Source organism: Mesoplodon densirostris, chromosome 9 (assembly GCF_025265405.1).
Source record: "Mesoplodon densirostris isolate mMesDen1 chromosome 9, mMesDen1 primary haplotype, whole genome shotgun sequence".
NCBI classification, from domain to species: domain Eukaryota; kingdom Metazoa; phylum Chordata; class Mammalia; order Artiodactyla; family Ziphiidae; genus Mesoplodon; species Mesoplodon densirostris.
The window spans coordinates 110,786,273-110,798,757 of NC_082669.1; the positions used below are offsets into that span (position 1 = coordinate 110,786,273).

The window sequence follows — 12,485 nt, forward strand, 5'->3', positions numbered from 1 at the left end:
TCCATGTTCTGGTGACATGGCATATCTGTGTTCAGTGTTCCAGTGATGTCAGTTAACTGTGCAGTGTTTCCAGTGGGTTAGAATGGCCTGCAACAGAGACCATCCCATTTACTGTACGAATACATCGCTTCCTTATGATCGCTGCTGAACCAGTGGGTGCTACCGTGACCACCGAGACTGTGCTGTTTCACGCTATAAATTAAGCTTAATGTCATGTATAACGGGATCGTTCATCCTCGTTCATTGTGGAAGTGTTAGTAAAATTGTGCCTGGTCAGGCAATGGGGTAACCCAAAAGAGGAAGTAGAAAACCAGGGGAAAAGCAATTAGTAAATAGTGACCACTACCAGGATGTGTTCTCGAGATCAGGACAGTCGCTATACCGTGTCAGTTAAAGAAACCTAGGCTGACATGATAACTGGGGGTTTTAGCTGAAATATAGAGAATCTGTTTTCCCCCTTGATAGTAGCATGTTGGGTTCACTATGAATGTTGAATTTTGCCTTCATGATAATTAGTTCTCCTTTCGAATACAAGTGTAGTAATAGCATCACTGATTAATTAGCTAAACGTCTTTTCCTGATCTCAGATGCTCATAAGACCTTTGGATTCAACAATGTTAAGTATGGAGGAAACCTTAGGGACCATCCAGTCGACCTCATATTTTGTAGTGAAGGACGTGAGATTCAATGAGGTTAAGTAACCTGCTCAGAGCTGGACAACCAGTTGTCCAACTAGACTTCAGGTTCCTACTTCAAGTCCAGCGTTCTCTCATTTATAATCCACTGGAGCTGTGCTGCTCTCTGTCAGTCAAGCACTGAGCTGTTCAATATGTCTTCCTTTGGGCCTTGTTTGTCCAGAACTAAAAGCTAAGTTGTGCCCAATTATGGTAATTATCCCATTCCTGGTTCCTGAGATAATGAGCTCCCCCTTTAGCTCCGTGTGTCTTTGAGCTGAGCTTTATCGTAAGCACCCTGTGAAAATGTGGGTATTTTTGCTGGTCTAGCTCAGGTGTCACCTTCCGCATGAAGCCTCTCGTAATCTCTCCAGGCAGAACAAGATGATAGTAACCACAACAAGAATAGGTGTTATTGGGGCTTCCCTGGTGGCGCAGTGGTTGAGGGTCCACCTGCCCATGCAGGGGACATGGGTTCGTGCCCTGGTCTGGGAGGATCCCACATGCCGCAGAGCAGCTGGGCCCGAGAGCCATGGCCGCTGAGCCTGCGCGTCCGGAGCCTGTGCTCCACAACGGGAGAGGCCACAACAGTGAGAGGCCCGCGTACCGCAAAAAAAAAAAGAATAAGTGTTATTGAGCCCTTACTTTGTGCTGGGCACTGTTCTCCGTGCTTTGAAGTTGTCAGTTCACTCAGCCTCATAGCCACCCTAAGACTGAGTTCTGCATTGACCTCTGTTGACCTCTGTTGACCTCTATTGACCTCTATTGACTGACAAAGAAACTGAGGCAACTAGGAGTCCAGTGCTGGCTCAGCTCCTGCAGCAGGTCCGCTGTGCTCCCAGAGCACAGGGTGCAGACGCCCTCGCGGGGCCTGGAGTGGCTGAGCTGCGTAGGACCAGACCCCCATTTGTAGACGTGAACATCTTCAAAGCAAAACGCGCTGTTCCTCAGAGCTTGTTTCCTTTTGTTTTCCTTCCATTAAAAATAAAGCCAAGCAGTGGTTGAGAGTCCGCCTGCTGAAGCGGGGGACGCGGGTTTGTGCCTCGGTCCGGGAGGATCCCACGTGCCGCAGAGCGGCTGGGTCCGTGGGCCACGGCTTCTGGGCCTGCGCGTCCGGAGCCTGTGCTCCGCAGCGGGAGAGGCCACAGCAGTGAGAGGCCCGTGTACCGCAAAAAAAAAAAAAAAAAAAAAAAAAAAGAAAGAAAAAATAAAGCCAAGATGAAAAGGGATTTAATATCTATCATAGCAAATTTTACTTCTTCAGAATATTAAGTGTTTACAGTCCGATTTGATTCAAAAATTTATTGTAGGCTTAGAACGCATAAAAGAAGTTGAAATTTCATAATACATCTTACCCTTAGGCAAACTCGTAGGAACAGCTACTGAAATTAAATGAGGATGTGTACTTGTGTCTAGAAGTCTTCCACCTCATTTCTGGTTGAAGCGAATCTTTGAAGAGGCAGGAGGCCCGAGCAGGAGGCTAATACTTGATAGAGCTGTCAGCTCAGGCTTCCATGGCAACGATCTATGGGAACTGCCCTTTCTGCACCTTCAGTTTAAAATGTCAATATTTACGCTGTTTCCTACACTTGCAAAATACCCTTTCTCACTGGTCTCTTAAATGACACTGACAGTATTCTTTTTAGAATTCCTTTTTTAAAAAAATCTGACTGAGTCCTGTTCTTGGTCCACAAAGCTCAGTTTCCACAGACGTTGGATATTTGCATCATGCGCTTAGGTCCTTGTGGGGGTAGCATGCAAAGAATTTAGATACAGAAAACACAGGGCAGAATTGAGCAGTGCCTGGAGAACGGGCTAATTTATACTTTAAGAGCTTCAGGAGACATTAGATTTGTCCTGGGCCACTGCTTCATAGATTTGGTTGCACCCTGGATTCGCCCAGGGTGTTTCTTTAAAATACTGGTGCCAGGGGACGTCCCTGGTGGTGCAGTGGTTAAGACTCCGAGCTCCCAGTGCAGGGGGCCCGGGTTCGATCCCTGGTCAGGGAACTAGATCCCTCATGCATGCCGCAACTAAGGAGCCCGCAAGCCACAACTAAGGAGCCTGCCTGCCGCAACTAAGACCCAGCGCAACCAAATAAATAAATATTAAAAAAAACCAAACTCATCCCACCCCTAGATCCTAAACATTGGGCTGGGCTCTTGGACCTGGCTGTAGGATATGTCAGACCTCCTCAGATCATTCTAATACACATCAGAATTCGAGAGCCACTGACCTAACCCACCCTCCGCTCGGCCCCAGGGAATTTGGGGCTGACCTAAGGTCAGAACTGTAGCATCTTCCAGGGCACCCCAGGCTGCACATGGGCCACCCAGCTGCTCCAGGGAACGGCTGGGGAACCACTCTGTCTCCTCCCGCAACTTCACTCCCCACGCCCAGGGCATCCCCCACTGTCCCTGGCTGGTCCACCATCCCCGCCGCAGCTGACGACGGGCTGACTCCTGCCCTGCCTTCTCATCTGCACGGGCCTGGGCTCGCCCACAGAAGACTTGCCTCTAGCCACGTTGCTCCCCTTCTCGAGCTTCTGCCAAGGGCTTCTTGCTGCCTCTGGGGTCCTGTAGCCCACGGACGGACCCTTGGGGGCTGGCACCTGCCTCTCCCCCATCCCCTGGGCTTCCACTCCTGCTGCCTGTCCTCCTCACGCCCGGCAGGACCGGTCACAGGGACCTCTCGTCCAGCTCCCCAGGCCCGTGCCTGCCTCTGGTTCTCTGTCACACGGTTTCCTCCATGTAACCTAATTTCTCAGCCCCCCTTTCTTCATCCTGCTCGCCATTCAGATCTCAGCCTAGAGCCCAGTTTCTCAGCATCCTGACACGCGCCACAGCAAGGGTGAGCCCTGAGGACGTTATGCTCAGGGAAATAAGCCAGACACAGAAGGACAAACGCTGTGTGGTTCCTGTTACACGCGGTCCCTGGAGTCGTCAGATTCCTGGACACAGAAAGCAGAAGGGTGGGGGCCGGGGGCGGGGGAGGGGGATGAGGAATCAGTGTTTAATGGGGACAGAGTTTGAATTTTGCAGGATGAAAAGAGTCCAGGAGATGATGATGGTGATGGTTGCACAGCAGTGTGAATGCACTTAGCGCCGCTGAACTGTACACTTAAACGTGGTCAAGGTGGCAAATTTTGTGTCATGTATGTTTTACCACAATAAAAAAACTTTGTTCCAGTCACTTTCTCAGGGACTCCTTGCCTGTCCTTTGGCCTAAGTTAGCAGCACTGTTACGTGTTCCCAGTGCTCCTCAGAACATTTTCCTGTTAAAGTTTGTCTTCTTTACCGGATTGTGAGTAAAGGCACATGATACGTCCCACCTCATTCATCCCTGTGCTCTCCCATGATTGGCACAGAGTTGGTGCCCACTAAGTAACTTTTCATAAATGTTGAGTGAATAAATCTCAGATTTCAAGCTTCCCAGCCCACCAGTCACAATTCCTAGGAAAAATACAATTGCTAAGATAGTCAAAGCCATTTGATGTTAACATACCCAAGAGTATCAGACAGATTGTCTGGTCATGGTAAGTGATAACACTGGGTGAACTCTGTGGAGTTTGAGTCTCCAGTTGACCTTAAATGTAGATGATTTTGGAGATGGGTGAGTTCCAAAGGGTCCCGAGACTACGTCTGTTCTGTCAGATAAATGCAAAGGAAAATGCAGACCACATTGCTGGTTTGGGATTTTTAAAGAACACCCTGCTTGTAAGTACTTCCTTGATTAACGCTATGTTTTTTCTCTTTCCAAATTAGATATTTATCTTTGAAAACAATATCTACTACTGTGCACATGTCGGGAAGCAGGCCATCCGTGTGGTGTCAACTGGGAAGGAAGGCGTGATTTACAACGGCCTTAGCGACTGGCTGTACGAAGGTACGCGGGACGTGGGAGGCTTGGTTCCTGTGGTCTCTGCTGCTGCTGCGTCACTGGGGTTGGCCGTGGTGGTGTTTCCTCCGACTCTGTCAATTAAACTCCGTTTCTTGAGGTTCTGCTAAGTTACAAAGAGACTGTGGAGCCTCGGGGAGCAGGAGGCGACCCTCGGGGGCCTGCGGTGTTGAGTACTCACCTGGTGGCCAGGTGGGCAGGGCATCCCACAACCCTGTGCTGTGCTGAGGGGTGGCTCCAGGGACAGGCAGGATCCCAGACGTGCAGGTTTCCTGCTCCCTTTCTGAGAGGTTGAGTGCCTGGTTCTGCCTGGGGAGGGGAGAGCCGGAAAAGACATCAGAGGGTAAAGCTTCCAAAAGAAATGCGTCAGGGTGGCCTGCTGGCCTGTGTGCATCCACCTCATCGGACGTTTTCTGCTGCTGGTTTTCCTCTGGCACCAGAGGACTCCAGCGGTATGCATTAGTAAGTGACTAAAAAGCTGAGTGAGAAGCTCTCTTCTTAAGCATTTATAACCCGTCTCCACATTAATGACAACTTCGTCGTAGCAATAACAGTCCTGTATTGATTGCCGTTAGTTGCCAGGAGCTATGCTAAGCACTTTAGTGCTTTTTATTACCTCCTTTACCCGCCACGTTAGTCCAGGCTGCTATAAGGAACACCACAGACTGGGTGGCTTAAGCAACTTTTATTTCTCATAGTTCTGGAGGCTGGGAAGTCCAAGATCAGGGCTCCAGCAGAGCTGGTGTCTGGTGCGGGCTCTCCCCCTGGCTTGCAGGCGGTCACCTTCTCCCTGTGTCCTCACATGCCGGAGGGAGAGGAAGTCATGGGGAGGAAGCTCTGGTCTCTTCATCCTCCTGGAAGGGCACCAACCCCACCACGGAGGTGCCACCCTCATAACGTCATCACCTCCCAGTGGCTCCGCCTCCAGACACCATCACATTGGGGATTTTGGCTTCCACGTGAATTTTGTGGGGCCACAGACATCCAGTCCATAACGCCCTCATGAGAGCATTCTGAGATGAGTGCTGTTATGGACATTTCACAGAGGAGGCGCAGTGAGGGTAGGTCATCTGCCCAGGGTTACACGAGGTTAGGGGAGATGTATCATGGAGTATCACTGTTCAAGTGCAGGACTGTCCCCTTTCTGGAAACGCAGATGTCAACAGGATGCCGACGCAGCCCAGCACTGGGCTGATGAACAGCTTGTGCTCTTGTCAGCCTACTGGTCTGAGACCACATGATCACAGGAAGAATTCACTGTGCTGGGCTGGGGCAAGGGTGGGGGGCGGTCAGGGGACCCCCAACGGGGTCTGGGCATGATCAGGCCCAGAAAATACCATGTTTCCTCAGTACTGTGCATTCCTCAAGCTGGGTTCTGCATTGCAGGGGCTTATGTATCCTAAAGGACAGAGTGGATAGACCTGTATGCTTAGTCCTGCTTCCCATCGTGATTTCACTGAAGTCACTGAAGCACAAGGTTGACTTGATTTCCATTTTTTTAAATTGAGACGTAAGTCGTAGACAGTAAAATGCACAATTATAAAGACACAGTTTCATGGGTTTGACAAAGTATACACTGGGCAGCCCCATCAAGATATAGAACATTCCAGGAACTCCCTGGCGGTCCAGTGGTTAGGACTCTGCACTCGCACTGCCAGGACCCCGGTTCAATCCTTGGTTGGGGAACTAAGACCCCGCAAGCCATGTGGCGTGGCCAAAAAAAAAAAAAAAAGATATAGAACATTCCATCATCTCAGAAAGCACCCCCCGAGCCCCTTTCCAGTCAAGTCTCCCCTCAACCCAAGCTTCCCTTCCAGAGGCTCCTGCCATCCTGATTTCTGTGCAGCTGGCTTCCTAACAGAATGCTGGGATGTGGGCACCCATCTAGGCCATCCCTCTTAGTGTGGTCTCCCTGGAAGTCCCATGTTTATTCCAGCATGGCTGCTGCTGCTCAGAGCACCCAAGATTCCGGTACTGAGCTGCCTTCTGGGCCCCAGGAGAATCGACCTTGAGGTTTTATTGGGCTCATACGAGGGTGTCACTGGAACAAAATGGTCACTGTCCAATGTCTACCGTGCTTCCACTGTCCTGTGCACAAACAGCCTTATGAGCAGCAGGCCCCAAGTTCCAGGGCGATCAGGGCAATAACAATCCAATGACCCCTAAGAGAGAGAGGTCCCTGGAGTCCTGGCTAGAAGGACCTAGACCTGCCCTAGGAATAATCTCCTTCAAAAATCCATCACCAGGAGATGGAGAATGTCTGTTTTAGTATCTTCCTAATAAAATAAAAAGCTCATTGCCTTGCAATTCAAAGTAAGCTTTTGCTTCAGCAAATCAGTTGAAAAGAAATATTTCCTCAAGGCATTTACACAGAATTGCGTTGGTGTGATAACAGGGCCCCAGATATTCTAAATCAATCCCAGTTGATGTAGCAGCTTCATCTCCTTAGTGTTGTCCCCTGGAAGGTTACATATGCTGACGCTTCGATCTCTGAAGTTGGGAGCGTGAGAGCTCTGGGGAATCTCGGTTCCTTTTTTAATAATTGGAAGGTAAACTCTGAAGATTGCCTTTTTCTAATCTGTGACTTAACTGCTTCACTTCCACATGCTCCTTAAAAAAAAAAAAAAAGAGAAAAAAGATGAGGGGGGAAAATACCCTGACAGCATTTGCAGGGGGCCTGACTTGCTTGGAGATGTTAGTTCTGAGAAGAAACGAAGCTATATAAGTTCTAAGCCACCCTGCAGCCCGTAGGCTTGTTGGCAGTCAGATGCCATATTGATTTGTTGTGTTCCCCAAAAAGGAACTTTGAACATATTGAGCATTTCAGAATATCGAGGACTGAGGGAGAGAAGAAGGAGACCTGGGGACTGCCAGGAATCTCCATCCCTGGACCAAAGGTTTACATGCACTCAGTAAGAAATGTCCCCAGTGCACCCACGGCACTGCCTGCACCCTCAGACCATGTGTCTCACTGACTTTCCAGATGCCCTGCCTCGTGGTGGCCACACACTGATCTTGATAAGCAAAGTGCATGTCTTTATTTTACTCTTCTGGGCAGATGTCATGGAGTTACATAGAACTTTGATTTTAATATGGGAATAAAGACGAAAGTGTCCTACAAACTGTTTTAAGGTTTACGAAAGTTGGCTATCCAGAAACTAAAGATGTTACTAGCTTTTTGAGAAGTCAGAAAGGAAGTTTCTGTAAAGAATTTGCACTTCCATGCAAGTGTTAGCAATTTTGCAAAGCTCCTAATATGTAGGCTTATGGGCAAAGAGCTGGATTGTCCAAATTTTTATGAAAGGTTCATGGTTACCAGTGTTGCAGAGACGGTTGTATTTTCCAGTTGCTGCTATTTGTTTATATTATTGGGTTGGCCAAAAAGTGCCTTTGGTTTTTAACTAAAAGTAAAGACACATTTCTAATTTCCACCAAGAACTTTATTGAACAACGTATTCATCCTTTTGTTCCACTACCTTCTGCCATTTTTCAGGCAACTTCATAATTCCGTCTTCCCAAAACTTTTTATCTTTTTGAGCAAAGAACTGTTCCAGGTGTCTTCCAGGGAATTGAAATTTTTTCCATTAAGGGAATTTTGTAAAGACCAAAATAAATGGAAATCCAAAGGTGCAATGTCTGGTGAATACGGCGGATAAATCAGAACTTCCCAGCCAAGCTGTAACAGTTTTTGCCTGGTCATCAAAGAAACATACGGTCTTGCATTATCCTGATGGAAGATGATGCATTTTCTGTTGACTAATTCTGGACACTTTTCGTCGACTGCTGCTTTCAGTTGGCCTAATTGGGAGCTGTACTTGTTGGAATTAATCTTTGCATTTTCCAGAATGAGCTCATAATAGAGGACTCCCTTCCAATCCCACCATATATACAACATCACCTTCTTTGGATGAAGACCGGCCTTTGGTGTGGTTGTCGGTGGTTCATTTCGCTTGCCCCACGATCTCTTCCGTTCCACATTATTGTACAGTATCCACTTTTCATCACCCATCACAATTTGTTTTAAAAACGGAACATCTTCATTCCATTTAAGTAGAGAATTGCATGGGGAAATACAGTCAAGAAAGTTTTTTTTTTTGCTTAACTTGCGTGAAAGCCAAACATCAAAGCGATGAACATCACCAAGCTAGTGCAAATGATTTTCAGTGCTTGATTTGGATATTTTGAGTATGTCCGCTATCTCCCATGTGGTATAATGTTGATTTTTCTCAGTTAATGTCTCGATTTGATCACTGTCAACTTCAGCTGGGCTACCTGACCCTGGAGCGTCGTCCAGTGAGAAATCTCCAGCACGAAACTTCGCAAACCACTTTTGACACATTCCATCAGTCACAGCACCTGCTCTGTACGCTGCACAAATCTTTTTTGGTGTTTCGGTGGCGTTTTCACCTTTCTTGAAATAATAAAGCATAGTATATGGAAAATGTTCCTTTTTTTCTTCCATCTTCAATATTAAAATGGCTACACAAAAATTCACCAATTTTGATAAGTCTTTTTTAAATACACGCTGATATGAAGCTGTCACAATCTACCAATAGTGTTTCGAATGAAGTTAAAGATAACTAAGCACTACCAGAGTCATCTTACGGAAAAAACCAAACGCACCTTTTGGCCAACTCAGTATTTTCATTTTCATCGTTGCCATCATACACACGAGGTATAGTGGTACACAGCACAGAATTTTGGGCCAATAATTTTTCAGTAATGAAACTTTAAGTCATTACATGTTTCCACTGAACTAGGACACCTCCACACCTCTACTGCCAAAGCATCATATGCGTAATCCTAAATAAATATCAGTATTCAGTGATATGTCATTATCATGAAATGGCTCATACCCCAGTGGAAAGCTGGAGTGTGTCAGGCTCGTTTGAGAACCGCTCTCTCCCCACGTGTGTACCAGTCCTTGTCACCTCAGCTCCTCTGAGACCTGATGGAGGTAGGGTGGGGGCAGTGAACTTCAGAAGGTGTTCACAGAGCACAGCCTGGCGCCCTCAGGCTGGGATGTCAGGGAGAGCCGAGAAATGCCTGGAGGGCATTTATTGAATATCTGCTTTGGTGTGGATGAAACCCCGGGATGAATTTTACCCTGAACTAGTCCAGAGCTTGGTGGTACTTGGAAACGTGATTGGATGCGGGGAGGCTGCTCGGCCGGGCAGCCTCGCCACGAGAGAGTCGGCGGCAGTGATGCTGAATAAGGCCCTCTGCTGGCTGCTCGGTGTCAGCTCCTCTGCTTGGCTTCAGGACCTAGGCCGTCAGGCAGTGCCTGGTTGACAGTGACCAGAGGGACAGGCACGAGAGGACCGGACGCTTCTGTGGCGCCCTTGCCCGGCCCTCGGCTCTCCCTCCCTGGCACGCCTGCTCCCCTTCCCCGGAGTCCCGGTGCTCCTGAGGGCCGGCTGCCCCGTGGGCCGTGGTCCCCATGGAGCTCTGTCCTCTGCCCACCCGCCCGGGAGCCCCCAGCACCCCCCCCGGCCCCGTGCTGACTGCCCGGGTTCACTTGGGGCTGGTGTGGAGGAGCTGGGGTGCAGCTGGGCCCCCTTCCCAGGGCTGAGGCCGGTGGAGGCACTTAGGGTGCCTCCTGATTCCAAGCTTAGATGCTCTAGAAAGCCTGTTCACGCCGGTGCGATGAAAGTCGCGGGGGCTTTGCTAAGCTAGAGTCGTTCAGAGCTGCCCATTTGACACGCAAGCCTGGTCACGTGGTCCTTACCCTTCACGTTCAGACTCTTGTCCAGAGGCTGCGAAGCCTGGGTGAGGCTGAGGCCTGTTTGCTTTTCTTAACACTGTCTCTTCAAGTATCTCTCAGAGTCAGCACTAATGACCTTACAGTTTTCTCTCCACAGAGGTGCTCTGAGAAGCCTCAGCGAGAGGCCAGGGGGGCCCCGGTGGATGAACTAAAATTCTTTCCTGACTTTGTTTTGGGTGTGACTCCACGCCTTATAATTTGGATTATTCAAGGAGGCAGGGAGTTGACTGGGGGAGTGGCTGTCATGGGAAGAAATGTTATTACGACTGAAGCCCTTGTGGAGGTTTGTGGGATGATTTGAATACGTGTGCTTTCCACGGGAACTGTTCCCCCGTAAAGAAAAGAGTCCTTCCCCGATCATCCAGAGCACCCCAGTCTTTCTAAATTCCCTGCAGTGAAATTGCTAAGTAATACTTCCCACGGGACGTGCCTGTTGGGTTTAACGTAAACTTGTGGTTTATTCGATGCTTGGTGAGCTGTGTGTGCTGACTTGTACACTTAGGCCCACTGTGTCCACTGCCCACTTTGTACAGGTCGTCAGTGGACCGAGCCAGTGGGATCCCCCGTGGCCACAGGCCTCTAGTGAAGAGCCCTCGCCTGGGACTGTCATGTGTAGGTCGAGGACATACTGCACACCAGATCTTTGTCAGTGAGGAAGTATTTCTAATGCCTCTTGCACTATTTTTAAAACTCCCTGAAATACATTTTGCTCATGATATTTTGCGAAGCTTATAGAGCCACATGCTGGAGTGTACATTCTTGATTGAGTTCTTCAAATGCTAATGTCCTGAAGTACCTGGTTAGGGCACTTCAGCTGCTAGCAAACTGCATCCTGGTGGTAGATGAAGGGAATTGACACGCCCATCGTGCATCATTCCCGCTGGACTGATGGCTTTAAAGAAAGTTACGTGGCCAGGAGTTCAGTGGACTTAGAATCATGGTCAGTTCTGTATGCTATTATTCAAAGCACAGATCTGTAGTTCTTTGGACTTAGTGTTGGTTACTTCTCTGATTTACATGATGGGAAATCTTGGTCAGACCAGGAAACCTCTATCAGGACATGGGCAGAAGCTTGTGATAGGCTTTACAAAGCCCTTTTGTGTAAGGGTGGCAGAGTTGTGGTAAAGGGCAGGGTCTTTGCAGCACCCATGCCTGCCTGTGAATCGTAGCTGCACCACGTGGAAGCTAGGTCAACCTGGGTGAGTCCTGAACTCTTTGTGTCTGTCTTCTTATCTGCAAAACAAGAGTAAAGGTCATCGGTGTTCCCTAAGTTCATCATGGAAGTTAAGTGAGCTGATACAGTTCTTAGAACAGTGCCTGGGACTAGGAAACTGCAGCTGTTGCTGTTAAAACTACTGTTACTTTATCTTGTAACTCCAAAAATTAGTCACGTAGCATGTACGCACCTCATTTTCTCATCTGGCATCGCCAGCAGTCAGGAGCACTAATGTGAAGTCCGTTCTCCTCCAGTACCAGTTTCAAAGACTATTAAAATCTATTCACTCATGAGTTACTGTCTATAATGTGTTATATAAGAAGTACATGGCTTCCTACTCAACCTGGAGAGGACGTCTGTGCAGATATGAACATCTCCCTGGAACCTTGTGTCTGCATTTAGAGTCACCGAGCTGGAGCCACCTCCCTCACTTGTCACTGACACCAGACAGCTGGTTAACCTGTGAGCACCAAAGATCTTGTACCTCAGGAAAAAGTATGCTTCAGGATGGCCTGTAGAAATTAAATACTTAAAAATCATATTCCAGTTCATCTATGGCTTCTAAAGAAGGATATGAATGTCAAAGTGATGATGAAAATGCCTGAATGTAATCAGCCTCTGGAAAAGCCCCCAGACCCGGGAGGTGCTGCCGTGGAGCAGTGGCTCCAGATGGCAGGGCCTTCTGCACAGTAACTCAGTGCTTTCAGTATTTAATGTAAGGGAAAGGAACGAGTTTCCTGCACAGCCCTTGCCTCCAGCTCCGTGAAGTAGTAATGACCTTGACTTGCGTAGCAGGTGGATTTTACCTTGTAGAGAGACACAGAAAAGGCTAAAGCTGTTCAGTGGGGACCCACTCAGCTCCCACATAGAGGTGGACGAGATGCTTCAGTCTGTGTTCATTCCTTCTGTGCTTTCTCTGACCCCAAGAGAGACG

General features: G+C 48.4%; 1 protein-coding gene across 1 annotated transcript in view; it reads left to right on the plus strand.

Moving 5' to 3' along the window:
* DPP6 (dipeptidyl peptidase like 6) overlaps positions 1 to 12,485 on the plus strand; it is an 804,405-nt gene that overhangs the window by 636,595 nt on the left and 155,325 nt on the right. Inside the window, exon 8 of the mRNA XM_060107540.1 lies at positions 4,439 to 4,559. Within this exon, the coding sequence (XP_059963523.1) occupies positions 4,439 to 4,559 (121 nt within the window). The remainder of the gene's footprint in view (positions 1 to 4,438; positions 4,560 to 12,485) is intronic.